A 16042-nucleotide genomic window follows, 5' to 3' on the forward strand; every position below is an offset into this window, starting at 1 on the left:
CCTCGGCTCAGCAGCAGCTTCGCCACGACGTGATTACCGGCCAAGGCGGTGGCGATGAGCGCGCGACGTAGTGTCTACGGACACGCCACTCTCCAGTTGGAAGTTCACCACGCCGGTGTGGCCGCTAGCGCTCGCCAACATGAGCCCCTGGCGGGCGACGCTATCGTCGGTCTCTGCTTCCAGCTTGGGGGCATCCTGGTTGCCCGCCGCTACTACAAACGTTAGTACGCATTGGAGCAACTCGATGCAGCTTGCTGGTAGTTCTTGGTTGAACGATTGGTCCAACTTATATGCATTTCGTGTAGCACCTTCGTCAAAGCCGTGGCTGTCGCTCCCAGTCGCATTTGAGGTCAACCTCTCAATCGCATCGAGATGCCTACATTTCGGAACGAAAGCCAATTGAGAATATCGGAGGCGACCGTCGTCTCCATCACGTAGCTATTTTTTTTCGCAGTGTGCCATATCTGCGTGTAGTAGACACATTGCACTACAGTCAGTACAGCTTTCTTTGCTCTTCGACTCTCAGGTCGTGGGATGCTTGTAAAAGGCCGAGAGGTACAATGTTTTCCGCAACAGCCCCACCTGTTGCTTGGCAGGAGGGTGATCACTACGAAGGAGCAGCGCTAAATCAATAAAATCTTCTGTCGGAATTGGTACCAAGTTCATGAAGCGTCACCTTCCGAATTCTACAGTGAAATAGGACAAAGACCAAGTCGTATCGTCCATGGCTGCAACAGCGGAAGGTGGAGCCGGGGGCGACGTCCTGAAGACGCTGACGACGAGTCTGCAGAGCGAGCGCAAGTGGCGGAATGTGCAGACTGTGTTACCCGAGTCTTTCGAGCTGGTAGCCCGTGCGCTGGTAGAACAGAGTCGAACGATCCAAAAGTTACAGCATCGCATCGGTGACTTGGAGCGTCTCCAGTCAGCGGCGGCTAGTTCGAATACTATGGATGCGTTGGAAGAACGCGTTCGTGCGGAGATGAAGCGCCGAGCATCGAGGCTGCGAAAGGAGGTGGCGAAGTTTGCTGTCTTGGACGACGTTGCGCTAGGTTTTGCTGATTGTTGGGTGTGCTTTCGTGCAGCAGCAGACGATGATGCAACAGGCTCAAGAGGAGTCGACGGTCAGAGCTCAGCAGCAGGAGGACGCACTTATTAAGGCTAGTAGAGGTGCTGGAAGCAGGAAATTAGCAAGAGAGCGAGGCTAACTGGTTCCGTTTAGCGGTGTGTGCAGGTCGAGCAGAGCTTTGAGCAGCGATGCTGTAAACTAGAGGGGAGGGTGGATCAGTTGATCGAAAGTACGCAGGACCAGCTGAAGGACCACGACTTGAAGTTCAGGTCGACACGTGTATCGGATGAAGACAAGTTGACGAAGCTACGGCAAGAGATGGCGAAGAAGGTGGAGGCCCTAGAGAACAAGCTGGCAGAAGGTCAAACGACGAAAGAAACTGCACTGGTGCCTGCTATGAAGGAAGTTGCGCCAACTCCTGAAGGAGAAGAGGTGCGCCGTCCAAGCGTGAGAGATTTGGAGTGCTCGCGTTTTAAATGTGCGTTTGTGGAGTGGGTTCTGGTAGGACGCCATTCATGAAGACCTTACACGAATCTCTCAGGATGTCCAAGGATTGGAAATCAGAGTGGAGAAGCGGCTTACAGGCTGGCGGCAAGAATTGTTGTTGGCCATCGGGCAGAAGCTCTCCAAGAGCGAGGTTACGAAGCTTCTCACTCGAAAAATGGATACGAGTACGTTCTTGGGTTACAGGACACCACGCAGACAGTAGGGTATGCTAATTGCTCTTGACTGATACCGTTCGCAACTGCAGTGGATGCCTGGAAGCAGCTCGCAGAAAAGGCCGACAGTGCTCGGGTGGAAGAGGTCACCTGTGCTCTCATGGACAGCATTCAGCGATCCCAAGAGAGCACAATGGACGAAATGGAGCAGCTACGGCATCTCAACGAGGCCAAGGTGGAAAGGTTAGAGCTTGTGCAAGTGAAGCAGAACATGGTACGACAGAGATGCGTTTGGTTTCGCAAAGTGTCGTTGTTTCTAACAGTGCTTGCTCACCAGCACAACTTCCTCTCAGTTGCCGAGTCCATCCAACACGAATTGGCCGCACTGAAGCGAGTTGTGGACGAGAAAATGACGGTTGCGGACGCGAAAGAGCTGCTAGACGCACAGTCAACACTAAACGACCTGCAGAAAGCAAGACAGCAAGTGGAGAGCGCAGCGGCTGGTGAATTTGCGAGCACATCTCAGCTTGACACGATGAACCGGCAGGTACAAGCCCTAACGCGTCAGCTACGCAGCGAAATTTACCAGGCCCGCTACGTAAGTGCTTCTTGTCATTGCAGAGTACATACTTTTGTGAAAGCCGCACAATGACACCATTATGCTCGTCAGATCTGGAAAGAAGGTCGTCCCAGCGCAAAGCAGACGATTCCATGGAGCTCTCAAGTGGTGAACACGAACGCTGACGTTTTCCTGTGGCAGTTCGGTTCCGACGAAGTTAGGCTGCCCTTGCCAGGGCTTTATCACCTCCAGGCTGCGTTCTTCACCAACTACTCCCCCGCTATCCAAGTTCTTGTGAACGGCGAGCCGGCTGTGCTCCTGCGCTCATCGGCAGAGGCGAAAGAGGCGCCTTCATGTGGTCAACCGGTTGTTAGACGTCTGCATCATAGTGCTGGTAATGTTGCCGGTCTAGCAGTTGACGTCTTCCTAGCACTACCGGCCAGAGCGCTGGTCTCTATCTCGTACGACCTTGACGAGAAGGCCCAGGGGTTCCTGAACCTACGAAAGCTTTAGTGGCAGCACGCTATACCATCAGTACAATACAGTTTATATAGCCGATCAGACGTCATAGTTAGCAGATTGGGTGAGAAGTACCATACAGGGCTTCGCTAGAGAGGCCACAGCAATTCGAGATGCGTTCCAGACAGACTCTGGCAGAGGCGCTGCGGCTTGCTCATGGAGCCATGTCACGACTGGCACGAACAGCGAGTGGATGGCTACATCGAGAACAAATGGAGGAGGGGCTGCAGATACCTCGACAACTTCAACATTCGCTGCCAATCCCCGCGGCGCTCGTATTCGGCGTCACCCGCTTGCAAGCCACCGGTCTCAGCTGCCGAGATCGACCGGCGCCGCTTTGCTCGCCACTTCCGAAGTTGCTATCGCAATGCAGCGCCTCCTCCAGTTCGTCGTGTCCGTCGTGACCGTTCTGGCCGCAATTCGTGCCGACGATGGCAGTAGTGGCAATGGGACGCTGTGCGACTTCACGGCCGTCATCGAAGTGGCCAACGAGTACTACCCGGGCTGCATCGACCTGTACAACGTCCTGGCGCAGTCCATGCCCGTCAACTTCACCAGCACCTTGTGCGACGACTCGGACTGCATGGCCGCCATAAACGAGCTGCGCGCGATGGACCTGGGCGACTGCATCGTGTTCGGCTCCACCACGCTCACCTCGGACATCCTAGACCAGTGCAAAGAGAGCACCTCGACGGCCTGGGTCGGGTGGCTGCTGTTGGCCGTATCGCTGCTGGTCTTCGTCCCCGTCGTGGTCTACCGTGTCAAGTACTACCGCACCAAGAAAACTGCGGCCGAACTGGACCTGGCCGACGGCAAACTGGGGATGAACGACGCCCCGTACAAGGTCATCGACCTCGCAGGCACGCGCGTCTAACGGCAAAGTTGAGCAGTGGTGGTAGTCTCTCTTTGCTTTTCAATGAAGCTGCGTCATGAGTTGTCGGGTGGTGGTGGTTGGCATAACTTCATATCGTTAACTATCTAAATGGGCTGCAGCTTCCGTCTACAGCGTCACTTCTTGCTCCTCGTACGTCTTGAGGACAAGGTGCAGCTTGTACAGCGCGTCAGCGGCAGTAGGCCGGTCCTTGGGGTCCACGGAGATGCAAGCGTGTGCAAGTGTCAGTAGCTCCAGCGGGCAGTCGCGGGAGAACTCGACCTGCAGGGTGCCCACGGCCACCATCTGCAGGATAGCAGCCTCCGTAGGCTTGCGTCCGCTGGAGTTCCGTACGTTGGCGTAAGGCATCAGATGCGTGTCGAGCTCACTCAGCAGCACGCCAAAGGAGAACACGTCGGCCTTGCCGTCGTAGTGTCCCCCTATCATGACCTCGGGCGCCATCCAGAGAGACGTGCCGACTGCATTCGTCATTAAACCGTCCGAGCGCTCTCGAGACACGCCAAAGTCCGTGAGCTTCGCGTTCAGGTGCGACGTGAGCAGTACGTTGCGCGACTTGAGGTCTCGGTGGAGGATATCGGGCTCCATCGAGTGCAGATACGTGAGTCCGTGGGCAATGTCCATCGCGATCTGCACCTTGTCGTGGTCGTAGCCCCGAGGGCGCGTGTGGTTGTCCTGGAAGCTGTTCAACAGAGCGCGGAGGTCGCCGCCCACCAAGTACTCCGTCACGCAGCAAATGGTACTGAGCGACTCCCACGCGATTCCGATAAAGTTGACGATGCACGGGTGCTCCAGCTTGGCCATGACCTTGGTCTCCGCGAAAAGCGCGTTGATCTCGGTCATGTCCTTGGCCGTCTCTGGCAGTAGCGTCTTCACGGCCACCGTTTGGCCGTTGTAAGTTGCTAGAAAGACCTGTCCGAACCCGCCGCGAGCGATGAGTTCCTGAATGCGGATCTTCTCCAGAGGAATGCGCGCGGCGACAAGCAACGGGTCGTCCCAAATGCCGCCCTTGCGCATGTGTCGCCGCGTGAACGGATCGTCACGACTAATAGTGAAAATGCCGCTCATGTTGGGGTCGTCCATCTCGCTCCGGCCGCTGTTGAGCTTGCCGAATGTACCCGGGGGGGCCAGTCGGGAAGTAGCAAGCGGCACGGCCCGCGATTCTCCGAACACGGAAGGCAACTTGCTCAGTGAGAACCGCTGGCTCGCAGCTCGCTTCTTCATCGTCACGAAAGCTGCAATCATAAACATGACGCAGGCCGCACCAACGACGACACCTGCGATGGCTCCTCCGGGCAGGGAGGTGGAGCTGTTAGACGTTGAGATCTGCTGGGTGGATTCGTACGCCGATGAATTCGCAGTGGCCGCTGGTGTCGGCGTAGGTGGCACCGTAGGGGCAGCTGGCAATATCGTGAACGGGGACGCAGTAGTGGAGTCTGGCGCTGGCGTCGTCACACCTGAACCTTCAAAATAGTCCCAACTGTAGGAGTCGCCCGTGCTTCCGGAATGTGTCTTAGTGCCGGACTTCTCGGGCTTTTCATCCGTGGTCTTCTGCGTTGTAGACCGAGGCGCTTTCGTCGTCTTCGAGTCGGTCTCGGTCGATACCGAGTCATCCGTCGTCGACTTCGTAGGCATCGACGGCGTTCTGGTGGTCGGCTCCGGCTTTTCCTTCCTGTTCGAGTTGCCGGAGCCATCACCGCTGCCGCTTCCGAACAGCGTGTCCTTCACCCTACCCACCACATCTTCCTGCGTTTACATGCACAGCAATGGCATTAGACACTTGTACGTTACTGTAACCCAAAGTGAATACACACCGTGTCATTTTTCAACGACTCCAGCGAGAATTCCTTCATTGTCTTGGGCGGAATGGAAAAGAGGGACTGAGGGCGGGCAAAAGGTTACTGTACTGCCCCACCGAATCAATACTTTGCTGCGACCCTCGGTCTGTCGTCTTATGAAAAAAGTGCCCGCACTTCTGCACTCTGCACCGCACGAAAGGCCATCCGGGAAACAAGCTGACGCGTCCAGAGCGCCCGCATCGTCCAACCTTGACCCCCAAAGCGCAGGTAAAACACATCGCCCTTGATTATCGTATGGATAGCGGCGCCGGATGGCCGTACTTTCACGACAAACGTCAACTCGATCGAACACAAATTCGAGCACAAAAACTTTGGTGCTTTCCCACCGCTTTGTGGTGGTCAGACTCATGAAGCCACATATTTCTAACGTTAGGAACCAGTGCACACGTTATGCCTTTAAATTACTACCCAATCCCTCTGTAAAAGTGTACACACACCTCCGCTTCGTGTCCAAGGAGGGAAACTTTTGGTGTTCTCCGTGCAAAATTTTCGCGACGCCCTCGTTCGTCTTGTCCCTTTGGCGGCCACAGCTCCCATCACGAGAGTTCAATGCAGTCTGTCCTCGGGTGTTACGCTTGAAGCGACGAACTGGTTGTCTTGGCTGCCGTCTCTGCGTCGTGACGAAATGTACCGGATCTACAGCGCGAACTCCTCCTCTTCACCACGAACGCCTTGCGATGAGATGGTGAGCGTCTCCCTGGAGATCGACTGCAATCGCTCGAACGCCTCGGCGGCCGTCGGACGGTCGGAAGGGTCCAGCGACGTGCACGCCATGACCAAGTCGTAGATGCCACTAGGACTCGCCTCGGACATTTCCAGCCGCAGCTGACCGGCCGCCACCATCTGCAGGATCGCCGTACCAGGGAGCTTCCGGCCTGTGCCAGACTCCTTCGCGTGCGAGTACGGAAGCTGCTGGCAGTCCAGCTCGCCCAAGACCACGCCGAACGAGAACATGTCGGCTTTCTCGTTGTACCGGTCGCCTATCATCACCTCCGGCGCCATCCACAGCGACGTGCCGACGCCAGCGGTCATCGTGATGTCTGCGCTCTCGCGAGAAACGCCAAAGTCCGTCAGCTTGGCGTCCAGGTTCTTGTTCAGCAGGATGTTCTTGGACTTGAGGTCGCGGTGCAGCACGATCGGGTCCATCCCGTGCAGATACGTCAAGCCTTGAGCCACGTGGAGAGCGATATTGAGCTTGTCGTCGTCAAAGCCGTGAGCGCGGTGCTCTTGCTGCTCGAACCGCTCCAGCACCGTGCGGAGATCGCCGCCTTCCATGTACTCCGTGACGGCCGAGATGTCCGTCCACGACTCCCAAGCCACGCCAAGACAGCCCACGATGCGCGGGTGGTCCATGGACAGCATGATCTTGATCTCCACGATGAACGCCTCGACCTCGCGCATGTTCTTGCGTCGGTCGGGCAGCAGGCGCTTGACGGCCACCGCACGACCTCGGTACGTGCCAAGGAACACCTCTCCGAACCCCCCGCGGTTGATGAGCTGCTGGACGCGCAGGTTCTCCATCGGGATGCGAGCTTCCTGGATCTCCGGGTCGTCCCATGAGCCGGTCATCATGTCGTCCATCTCGCTGCGTCGTCCAAGGATCTCCGTGCTCGTGATCTCGTCAAAGTAGTCGCCGCCCGAGATGGGTATGGCGACGGGGATAGTGTGGCTGTAGACGCGGTCTCCATACTCCTTGCGACTGCTGGTCGTGCCTGTGTAGTGATCGGTCGTGTCGTAGCGAGGACTCCTCGGCCGTTTGGTCCGCCTGTACCAAATAACGAAGGCCGCAATCATGAGCACCACAGCAACGGAGCCCACCACGATACCGACGATCACGGGGACTGCACGACACGCACAACGGAGCACAACAGTCAGCAACACAGCAAAGTCTCAGCTAGTTCGACTTCGGGCTTACTTCCGAGGGCTCCTCCCTCTTGACTGCCATTAGACTGTCCGCCGTTGTCAGTAGCTGTAGATCCTCCGTTGGTATTCTGCCCGTTGTTATTGGACGCTGCTGATGTCGCGGCAGGGGAATTGGTGGCAGGCGTGTTGCTGTCTGTTGTGGTGGTTTGGGTGTTTCCATCCGTCGTGGTCGTCGTCTGCGCGTTGCTGGTGGAAGTGGCCCCTTGGCTGTTGGTCGCTGCGTTGGCGTTGTTCTAGACGGCAAGCACAGGCAAAAGAACAGAGAACGGTTAGCTCGGGGCGTCGGGATCATCCGCGGGGAATCGACACGGAATTCCTCACCTCCGACATCGTCACCGACGGTCGAATGTGACCGAATGAGAACTGGAGGGCGGAAATTCCTCCAGCACCTCAACGCAATACAAGGCCAGCGCGATAGTGGGCCGGGGAGTGATAAGTGATAAGCGGGTGGTGCACGACTGGCGTGACTGATGTCGCGGCGGACCAGCTTGGGTTCCCGCGCCGCTGATTATTACAATAAGAACGCACTTCACTGGGTGTTTGTATGTGGCTAAAGCGAAATATTGCATTAGCGTGGGCAAGAAGGAACAGAGCGGAGGTGAGCTCCTCCTCAATGTGAACGATCTGATCACCTTGGGCTTCAATGTCCATTGCGCCGTCTCATGCCTCGTGAGTCGCGAGTACGTTGCTCCATCGAGAGCGAAGGTTCGAGGCTATGGAGAGGCGATATTTTCCTCGCAGAGGTGCTCGCGGCCGCTCCGAGCGGTGCGATCGACGCCGTGCAGCCAGTTCCTCCCTCGTTTATGCGAGTGGAGCCATGCCCAGCAGATCAATTTCCGACTCGCGAGACGGGATCAGAACGGACGGCGACCTGCAGGCTACAGGTCAACGAGGTTTGGAGCTCAGTCCTAAAGTTGTATTCGCCTGACAAGGTGCACAACACTTTGCTCGTTCTTCATTTCGGTATGCAAGTACATTGTAGTTAGCTTTTGACGTTGTGGGTGCGGATCCGTTGGACTCAAGCCTGGAAACGCAGGAAATCTAGTTTTGAACATCGGCCTTCTGCGGCGAGGAATGTGAACAAGTTGCGGTGGGCAATTCGATCTAAGCTATCCACGACCATCTCGCCATAACTCATAATACCCGCAGCACCTCTGTTACGGTACTGACAGCTCTGGCTCGACATACATATTCAACGTGTTGTGGTTCAGCGTTGAGGCTAAGCAGACGAATCAGTGCGGAAACCAAGCCGTCAATTTGTCATTCACACTGATTCAACAGCAACGCTGCCGTTCAAACTCTAGTTGCGGGGACAGCGTCACCTTTGGCCTTAATAGCGTGGCGAGAAAACGCTGGTTCGTCGTGGAGGAGGAGGGAATCGCGGTTACGGTCCTGACATCCGCAAAGATGAAAGGCGCTTACAAGAGCGACAACCCAGTTCATCGCAACAGCAACTACGAACAGCCCCATTCACAAAGGCTGTTCTCCGATCCAAGCAACACGTAAAGGCTCCAAGGCTCCAACCTTCATAGGATCTAGTACACGTCACACATTTGCTAGCGTTATCATCAGTTTCGCTTGTTCACCAAGGATAGCAAAATTTATGATAACGGCTGGGAGAAATACCAGTTGGCTCGCGTGGAGTTGATGGCGCTGATGCGAGCAGTTCTAAAAAACGACAGCTATCACATCGTTTAATCACCTTGCTGCAGCTGTGGGGTTGACCTGTTCAAATCAACGCCTCGGCGGTGCGATTCCCTCGCCAAGTTCAATCAGTGCAAACACCATGTGGGAGCTTCTTGTACATTGACAAACACTTAAGGATACCGGGATAGGACGGACTTCTACTGTGGTGGCCGACAACAGCAACGTTCTCGCTGAGAAATCTGTGCTTACTTGCGGCGACGCACGGGGCATTTTTCAGCAGCAGGGGCCTCCGTCGCAGGGGTCCCCTGCGTCGACGAGGCGGAAATGGGCGATGCGGTCACGGTTATGGTGTTCGAAAAGGTTGGCGAGTTCTCTCCACCAGTAGATGCCTCGCCGGCGACCTCCGAAGTCGTCGACGAGCGGGTCGTAGGAGTAGTAGCGGTCGTGGTTGAGGTGGAGGTCGACGCGCCACCGCCTGAGGGAGCCGCACCGCGGCCAGAGCCGCCCTTCAGCCACACGCAGTCCGTGTATACCTGCCACGGGGCACCGTGCACGGCAATCCAGTAGATCGTGAGGCGGTTGGCATTGGCGCACTTGGACTCATCATAGGGCATCGTGGCGGGGATGGCCGGGTACTTGGCCTGGCAGTCGTAGTCGAACAGCACCTTGGTGTCATCGCACCAGACCTCGCACGGCCCCGGGTGCGTGAAACCAGTGAACCCGAGCTGTGATGCGGGCAGTGCCGAGCGAGCGGAGTCTTTGTAGGCGGTGAGTCCGCATTCGGGGTCAATTTCGTTGCTGTAAAGCTTCTGGTTCTTGGCGATGAGGGCGCTCAGCGAGCCGCCGCCTTTCGTGGGGAGCATAGCCTTGATAAAGTTGACGGTGCCGTTGGGTCCGTAGCCATACTTGGAGCCGTCCGCTTCGCCCCAAATGGTGTTGTCGATAGTGCCGCCGTATCCGTTAGAAGGGTAGCCTTGAGTCCACTGCGCGGCAGGCTTCGTGATGTACCCGTGGCCCTGCACAGCAGGCACCGAGGCCAAAATTGAAGCTCCTACGGCGACGAGAGCGATGACCTTCATGCTTCTACCTTGTTTCTCTGCTGGTGTCTGCAAATTCAAGAGTGGCGAACCCGTTGAACGCACGGGGGGAGGGGGCGCAATACGGACAGCAATACTTTGTGTAGTACACTCGTGCTGGCGATTCGAACAGCTATTAAGCTTATCATGAAGGATGGCGTCATGTGTAAAGGATCATGCAATCTCAAGATGGGGTCCCAACACACCTGTGGAGTCCACAGGGAAGAGAGAGAGAGCCATTAAGCCAACGTCACACTTTCGCTGATACCGTGTAGCGGATTTCGGCTTTTGACATGTGAATAAATACGTGGTGAGGAGAGGTCAACAATACGCTGCAGATTTTAAACCACTGCTCCAAGACGTTGAGCGCCATCGCTCTCTGACAGAGAGCCACTGTTTCCGGCGGCCCGCTATGCTCCCGGGAGCGTGCTTTTAGTAAAAGAGAGGCGACTGCACTACTACGTAGTACCATGCTATAATACAGATCCAAGTGGAATTGCTTACAGTAAACCTGTGCAAGTGATCCGTCTTCCAGGTCATGTCGCCGACTTCACCTGGTCTTCCAGTGGACTCTTCCTTCTGATCGGATTTACATGTACATGTAGTGCGCTGTACGCAGTGGAAACCTCGAACGTTTCCACCGTGAGCTCCAATTACGCGGATACGCGGCTGGCGTAATTAAGTGCAGCTGTCGTGGCGGAAGACTCGCGACGGTCTATTCTCCAACTTAGTGATCCCGACCGAACCTTCGTTGTTCTTTTATAATCCGGACGTGGTTATAATATTTATACCCTGATTTCGACGATCCAGACTATTATTTTTTGAGAGCCTGGTGAAGCGCTGTTTAAAAAACAGCGTTAAAATAAGGTTTTCAGACTTTACACGTAAGCTTACATTATACATTTGCCTTGTACTTGCGTAGAGTGCCGAAGCATTCTGCCCCCGACGTTGCCAGTTGGCGAAAGGATAGCTCTGATGCTGCTGGTGAAAATCGTCGCCGTCTCTGTGCGGCCTGCTGGTGTCCGAGAATGCAATCTGCATCGGTAAGGACAGGGGCTTGGCCCATCGAATACTGCATCCTCGAAAATACAGTACAGTAATGATGGTTTTGATGAAGAAATCACCACTTTCGAGGATGCAACTTGATCGGTGCGAACACCACAAAGGCAAATGTGCGAATGCTGCGTGCAGCTTCTTGTACATTGACAACACTTACGGTTTAAACGAACATCTACACAGTGGTCGGCGACGGCGGCACTCTTGCTCAATAAATCTAATTGCGACGACGAACGGCGCACTTCTCCACAGTGGTAGCAGGGGCGTCCGTGGCGGTAGTCGAAGTCTCCGTTGCAGGGGCCTCCGTTGCAGGAGCCTCGGTATCCACGGTCGTTGGGGTCGTGGCCGCGGAAGAGGCCTCCGATCCAGCAGCAGAAGCTTCAGTAGAGCCCACCCCGGCAGTGGAGGCTTCAGCACCAGTCTCCTCCGATCCCGAGGTAGGCGTCGCCGGAGTCGTGGCAGTGCTGGGAGCAGTCGTTGTCGTACTGGTCGACGGGGCCGTAGTCGTGGTCGTAGTCGTGGTCGACGTCGAAGTGGAACCGGAGCCGCCGACAGTGGAGGCACCGGCACCCACAGTCGAAGGAGCCGCGCCACTTCCGGAGCCGCCCTTCAGCCACACGCAGTCCGTGTACACCTGCCACGGGTCACCATGCAGACCGATCCAGTAGATCGTCAGGCGGTTCGCATCGGCGCACTTGGACTCGTCGTAGGGTATCGTGGCGGGGATGGCCGGGTACTTGGTCTGGCAGTCGTAGTCGAACAGCACCTTGGTGTCATCGCACCAGACCTCGCACGGTCCCGTGTGCGTGAAGCCCGAGTAGGTAAGCTTCGACGCCGGCAACTCGGAGCGAGCCGAGTCCTTGTAGACCGTGAGTCCGCAGTCGGGGTCCGTCTTACTGCTGTAGAGCTCTTGGTTCTTGGCAATGAACGCTCCGAGCGAGTCGTATCCCTTGTCCGGGAAAGTGGCCTTAAAGAAGTTGAGCGTACCGTTCACACCGTAGCCGTACTTGGAGTTGTCGTACACGCCCCAGATCTCGTTGTCGATAGTGCTGCCGTAGCCGTTGTTCGGGTAGCCGTCGGCCCACTGTGCGGCGGGGTCTACGATGTAGGCATGACCATCGACGGCGGGAACGGACGCCAAGACGGCGGCTCCAGTGGCGATGAGAGCAACGACTTTCATGCTTCGGATCTGATTGTCTGCGAGGTGCTGCAAATTCGAGAGTGAAGCATGAAAAGAGCCCGGCGGGAAGGAGGTCGATACGGACAGCGGACGGCATTATGTCGGTGCAGCGTCGATCCCGATTAAGGAGGGGTGCCCTCCATCCAGCCAGCTGGAAGGTTGGCGGTGACGATGTAAAGGATCAGAGTGCCGACAGAAGTCGGGCAATTTGGATGCAAAGCATGGAGAGCGATCAGTCTTGCGCGCATGACGCTGTGGGATGCAAAGCTTCATCGTTACCAGCCGCCAGCAATGCCATTCGCCAATGAAGGCTCAAGTCACTCGCTATCGGTTGACACGGTCTCTGCTACATGTGGCAGACTGCTATATGTATAATACTCGACAGCTGGAAGCGCGCAAATTGCGCGAGACCAGTAATGTACAGACATCAATGCGCATAAAGCGATTTCAGAGGGATTTAGGGCGGCTGAGTTCAAAACAGTGCTACTAATGTCATTTTGGGAATCAGATATGGAGGGGTATCGAAAGTACGAGTGCTGATGGCACACCTTGAACCCGAGCCGTTCCTGCACAGGGTCAGCTTCCCGGTTCATGCCACCGACTTCTACCTGGTCCCGACGGATTCTTCGGCGACTTCTTTCTGCGAGAGACCTGGTCGGCCGCGCAATCCAATGGAGACTCGACAGCGTGTTGTGAACGATTACGAACATTCTACATGTCGACACTTTTGGACTTGTCTTCATGGATTCCGCCTAGTCGCGGCGCATACGGCGGCTACATTTGGCTGTCGTCGACGCTCCCGAAGCCTCCGATGATTCCGTGGCTGGGGCGGTAGTGGTGATGACAGTCGAGGTATCCGAAGACGAGGTGGACGTCGAGGCAGACGTCGTAGTTGGAGTGGAAGCCTCGTCGGCCTCATTAGCCGTTGAAGACGACGATGTGGTGGTCGAAGCGGACGAAGCCGCCGAAGAGGCAGTTGAAGTGGCCGTGGTCGTCGATGGTGCGGTCGTAGTTGTGGAGGTAGTGCTGCTGGTGGAGGAAGAAGACGTATCGGGGTATGCAGTCGTCGCCGTCGCCGTGGACTCGCTGCTTGTTGTGGGGGGTGCTGTGGCGACACTGGAGGACACCGTCTCCGCCACAGACGAAGGTGCCGACCCACTGCCCGAGCCGCCATCGAGCCACACGCAGTCCGTGTACACCTGCCATGGGGCGCCATGGACGGCGAGCCAGTAGATCGTGAAGCGGTTGGCGTCCGCGCAGAGCGACTCGTCGTACGGGATGCCCGCGGGGATGTCCGGGTACGTGGCCTGGCAGTCGTACTCGAAGAGCACCACCGTGTCGTCGCACCAGACCTCACATGGGCCGGGGTGCGTGAACCCGGTGTGCGTCAGGTTGGTGGCGGGCATTGTCTGGCGGGCAGTGTCATCATAGACGGTATATCCGCACTGCTCGTCGATGTTGTCGCTGTACAGCACCTGGTTCGTCTCGATGAATTGGCCCAGTGAGTTGTAGCCCGACGAGTTGAACTGGGCCTCGAAGAACGCCACGGTGGCGGTGGTGCCGTAGCCGTACACGGAGCTATCGATGGAGCCCCACATACTGCTGTCAATCGAACTGCCCCAGCCGTTCACGGCGTAGCCATCCTTCCAGGTGGCGGCCGGGTCGACGATGTAGCCGTGGCCCAGCACCAATGGGACGGAGGAGAGCACGATGGTACCGCTGGCAATTAGCACGAGGACGTTCATATCTGCAGCAAGTGGTGGAACTAGGCAGATGAAGACTGCAAAATGGGAAATGATCGCTTCCCCCAGAGGGCAATGAAGTGAGCCGTGGGCTGTGACCGGAGCAAGTTGCAGGTGCTGTCGCTACAGGTAGGATCGCTTGGGATCATTCTTGACCTGCGCCCAGGTCAGCTCGCGCAGTCCGGGGCTCCATGCGATGCGGAACCTTTCATCGCTTTAGCTCGCGATAGCATTGGCCTGCACACACTGCACACAGGTGGCAAGACGGAAGTCCCGACTTGCATGCCCATGTATTGACGACCACAACACCGCCGCAAAACAACGGGCAGTCACGAGTACAGCGACGATATCCCCGCGTAAAGGCAGCGGATTCTTTTGCATCCGTAGTGGCCAGGAAGTCCCAGCCCGAGATCGAGCAATGTTGAGCAGGTTGAAGCGGCCCGGTCATGCGAGACCAGGATGTCATCTCCATGTGGTTTAACAGAACGCTCCTCGTCGATTTGCGTGAGTCAGTGAAGCTCAGACCGAGATTTAAACGCAAAAACCGTAGGAAACAGCGAGAATGTTCGTCTCTAACTTCGTAGTTGGACCTAACGCTAAGTTTGAGAACCATTCTAACTACCTACTGCATATGTCTGACGCTGCAGCACCGTCACGCACGAATGGTTGCGTCCAGACGGGTTGGGACTGGACGCTCGGTCGACGATGCAACACAAAGGCACTGAAAGCTTGCGCCGCCGTCGAGTTCAGGATCTTGGTCCGCGTGTTACACCGGCAAACTCCACGCAAGCTCAAAATCCAGTCGTTGCGGCAACGCTCACCGTGCCAGAGTATGCCTCGGCAAGTCTCCCACGATATGAACACTCTTGTTGGTCAGAGTGTCAGTCGAAAGATGTCAATCTAGTTGTGAAATGGCAGTTTTGATTGATTGGTTATGACCAGCTCATCCGTACGATGCTAACGAAAACTGCGGCGTGTCGTGCGCCGTTCTTCCTGCGCTGCCCAGCCAGCGCGCACCCGCTCCACGTATTCGCGAGATGCTTGGCTCTGTGGCGGCTTGACCTGCGTTTGATGATAAATGCAGTAGCCGTTGGGGCAAATTTCCCAATCCTTGAGACAACGTGAGCCCGTCGACGACGCTGTGCCCAGGCACTGATGAGCGTAGGGTGCGTCCACCAAGTTGGGGTCCGCTGTGTCTTGCTTCTTGTGGTATCTGCAAAACCCGCGTGCATTCAATCCTACGGAGATTTTGCAGCGCTCGACGCTGTTCTTCCTAATGCCGCGGCACTTGACGACATTCGGGCCATGCCAGTCGCAGTAACCTTCTTCGTTCAGGCCGTACCGAGTTCCGCACCTCCTGCCAGCTCGGTTGGTTCCACGGCAGGTCATCTTGTAGGCTGTCGTCGTCTTGGTCTTCTTCCTGTCACGCACTTTTGAGAATGAGCTCAGGACGGACATTGTTTTCTAGGAAGTGAAGCCAAGGCGCGGGAATATCCAATGCAGAGTTCACCTTGGAGGTACTGGACCTGTTCCCGCAGCATTTTTCCGGCAGATTTCCCGCCAAATGGTGCAACGCGTTGTTTGTGCGTGTATAAATCCTGTCTAAATTCGTGTCTAAACCCAAATAAACCTGGTTTTACTACATGTGGTGCCTCCAACATTCCACTCCAAAATCCAAGCATGGCAAACGCGCTATGTAGATCAGCTTCGTCATCAAAGCTGGGGGTAATGTAGCTCGAAACGTACCATTCACCATGTCGGGCACTTTCTTTATCGCTACAATCGTTGTCACTCCACTCTTCTTTGACTGCCTACTCCGGCGGGTTCTGCCTACGCCGGCGCTTGATTTTAATGGTGGTCGCACCAA

The 16042-nt window shown here is 56.2% G+C and overlaps 8 protein-coding genes across 8 annotated transcripts; 2 read left to right on the top strand and 6 right to left on the bottom strand.

Annotated features, from left to right (window-relative positions):
- Positions 1 to 724: 724 nt before the first annotated feature.
- On the top strand, positions 725 to 2797 carry KRP23_11014 (uncharacterized protein; the record flags this gene model as incomplete). The annotated part of the gene is made up of 7 exons (XM_067881522.1): positions 725 to 1012; positions 1083 to 1121; positions 1232 to 1498; positions 1572 to 1737; positions 1818 to 1999; positions 2063 to 2323; positions 2396 to 2797. The coding sequence occupies 7 exons, from the start codon at positions 725 to 727 to the stop codon at positions 2795 to 2797; spliced, it is 1605 nt and encodes a 534-aa protein (XP_067740824.1).
- A 373-nt stretch (positions 2798 to 3170) lies between these two features.
- Positions 3171 to 3677, top strand: KRP23_11015 (uncharacterized protein; the record flags this gene model as incomplete). The annotated part of the gene is made up of 1 exon (XM_067881523.1): positions 3171 to 3677. One exon carries the CDS (start codon positions 3171 to 3173, stop codon positions 3675 to 3677), a length of 507 nt encoding a protein of 168 aa, XP_067740825.1.
- A 126-nt stretch (positions 3678 to 3803) lies between these two features.
- Positions 3804 to 5545, bottom strand: KRP23_11016 (uncharacterized protein; the record flags this gene model as incomplete). Its single annotated transcript, XM_067881524.1, has 3 exons — positions 3804 to 4014; positions 4615 to 5438; positions 5507 to 5545. 3 exons carry the CDS (start codon positions 5543 to 5545, stop codon positions 3804 to 3806), a joined length of 1074 nt encoding a protein of 357 aa, XP_067740826.1.
- Positions 5546 to 6187: 642 nt separating this feature from the next.
- Positions 6188 to 7804, bottom strand: KRP23_11017 (putative serine/threonine-protein kinase drkA; the record flags this gene model as incomplete). Its single annotated transcript, XM_067881525.1, has 3 exons — positions 6188 to 7392; positions 7467 to 7707; positions 7796 to 7804. 3 exons carry the CDS (start codon positions 7802 to 7804, stop codon positions 6188 to 6190), a joined length of 1455 nt encoding a protein of 484 aa, XP_067740827.1.
- Positions 7805 to 9366: 1562 nt separating this feature from the next.
- KRP23_11018 (uncharacterized protein) lies at positions 9367 to 10200 on the bottom strand (the record flags this gene model as incomplete). The annotated part of the gene is made up of 1 exon (XM_067881526.1): positions 9367 to 10200. One exon carries the CDS (start codon positions 10198 to 10200, stop codon positions 9367 to 9369), a length of 834 nt encoding a protein of 277 aa, XP_067740828.1.
- A 1270-nt stretch (positions 10201 to 11470) lies between these two features.
- KRP23_11019 (uncharacterized protein) lies at positions 11471 to 12433 on the bottom strand (the record flags this gene model as incomplete). The annotated part of the gene is made up of 1 exon (XM_067881527.1): positions 11471 to 12433. The coding sequence occupies one exon, from the start codon at positions 12431 to 12433 to the stop codon at positions 11471 to 11473; it is 963 nt and encodes a 320-aa protein (XP_067740829.1).
- A 752-nt stretch (positions 12434 to 13185) lies between these two features.
- KRP23_11020 (uncharacterized protein) lies at positions 13186 to 14178 on the bottom strand (the record flags this gene model as incomplete). Its single annotated transcript, XM_067881529.1, has 1 exon — positions 13186 to 14178. The coding sequence occupies one exon, from the start codon at positions 14176 to 14178 to the stop codon at positions 13186 to 13188; it is 993 nt and encodes a 330-aa protein (XP_067740830.1).
- A 954-nt stretch (positions 14179 to 15132) lies between these two features.
- Positions 15133 to 15633, bottom strand: KRP23_11021 (uncharacterized protein; the record flags this gene model as incomplete). The annotated part of the gene is made up of 1 exon (XM_067881530.1): positions 15133 to 15633. The coding sequence occupies one exon, from the start codon at positions 15631 to 15633 to the stop codon at positions 15133 to 15135; it is 501 nt and encodes a 166-aa protein (XP_067740831.1).
- Between the last annotated feature and the right edge of the window lie 409 nt (positions 15634 to 16042).

Source organism: Phytophthora ramorum (assembly GCF_020800215.1).
Source record: "Phytophthora ramorum isolate Pr-102 chromosome Unknown Phyram_PR-102_s0011, whole genome shotgun sequence".
Taxonomy (NCBI): Eukaryota; Oomycota; class Peronosporomycetes; order Peronosporales; family Peronosporaceae; genus Phytophthora; species Phytophthora ramorum.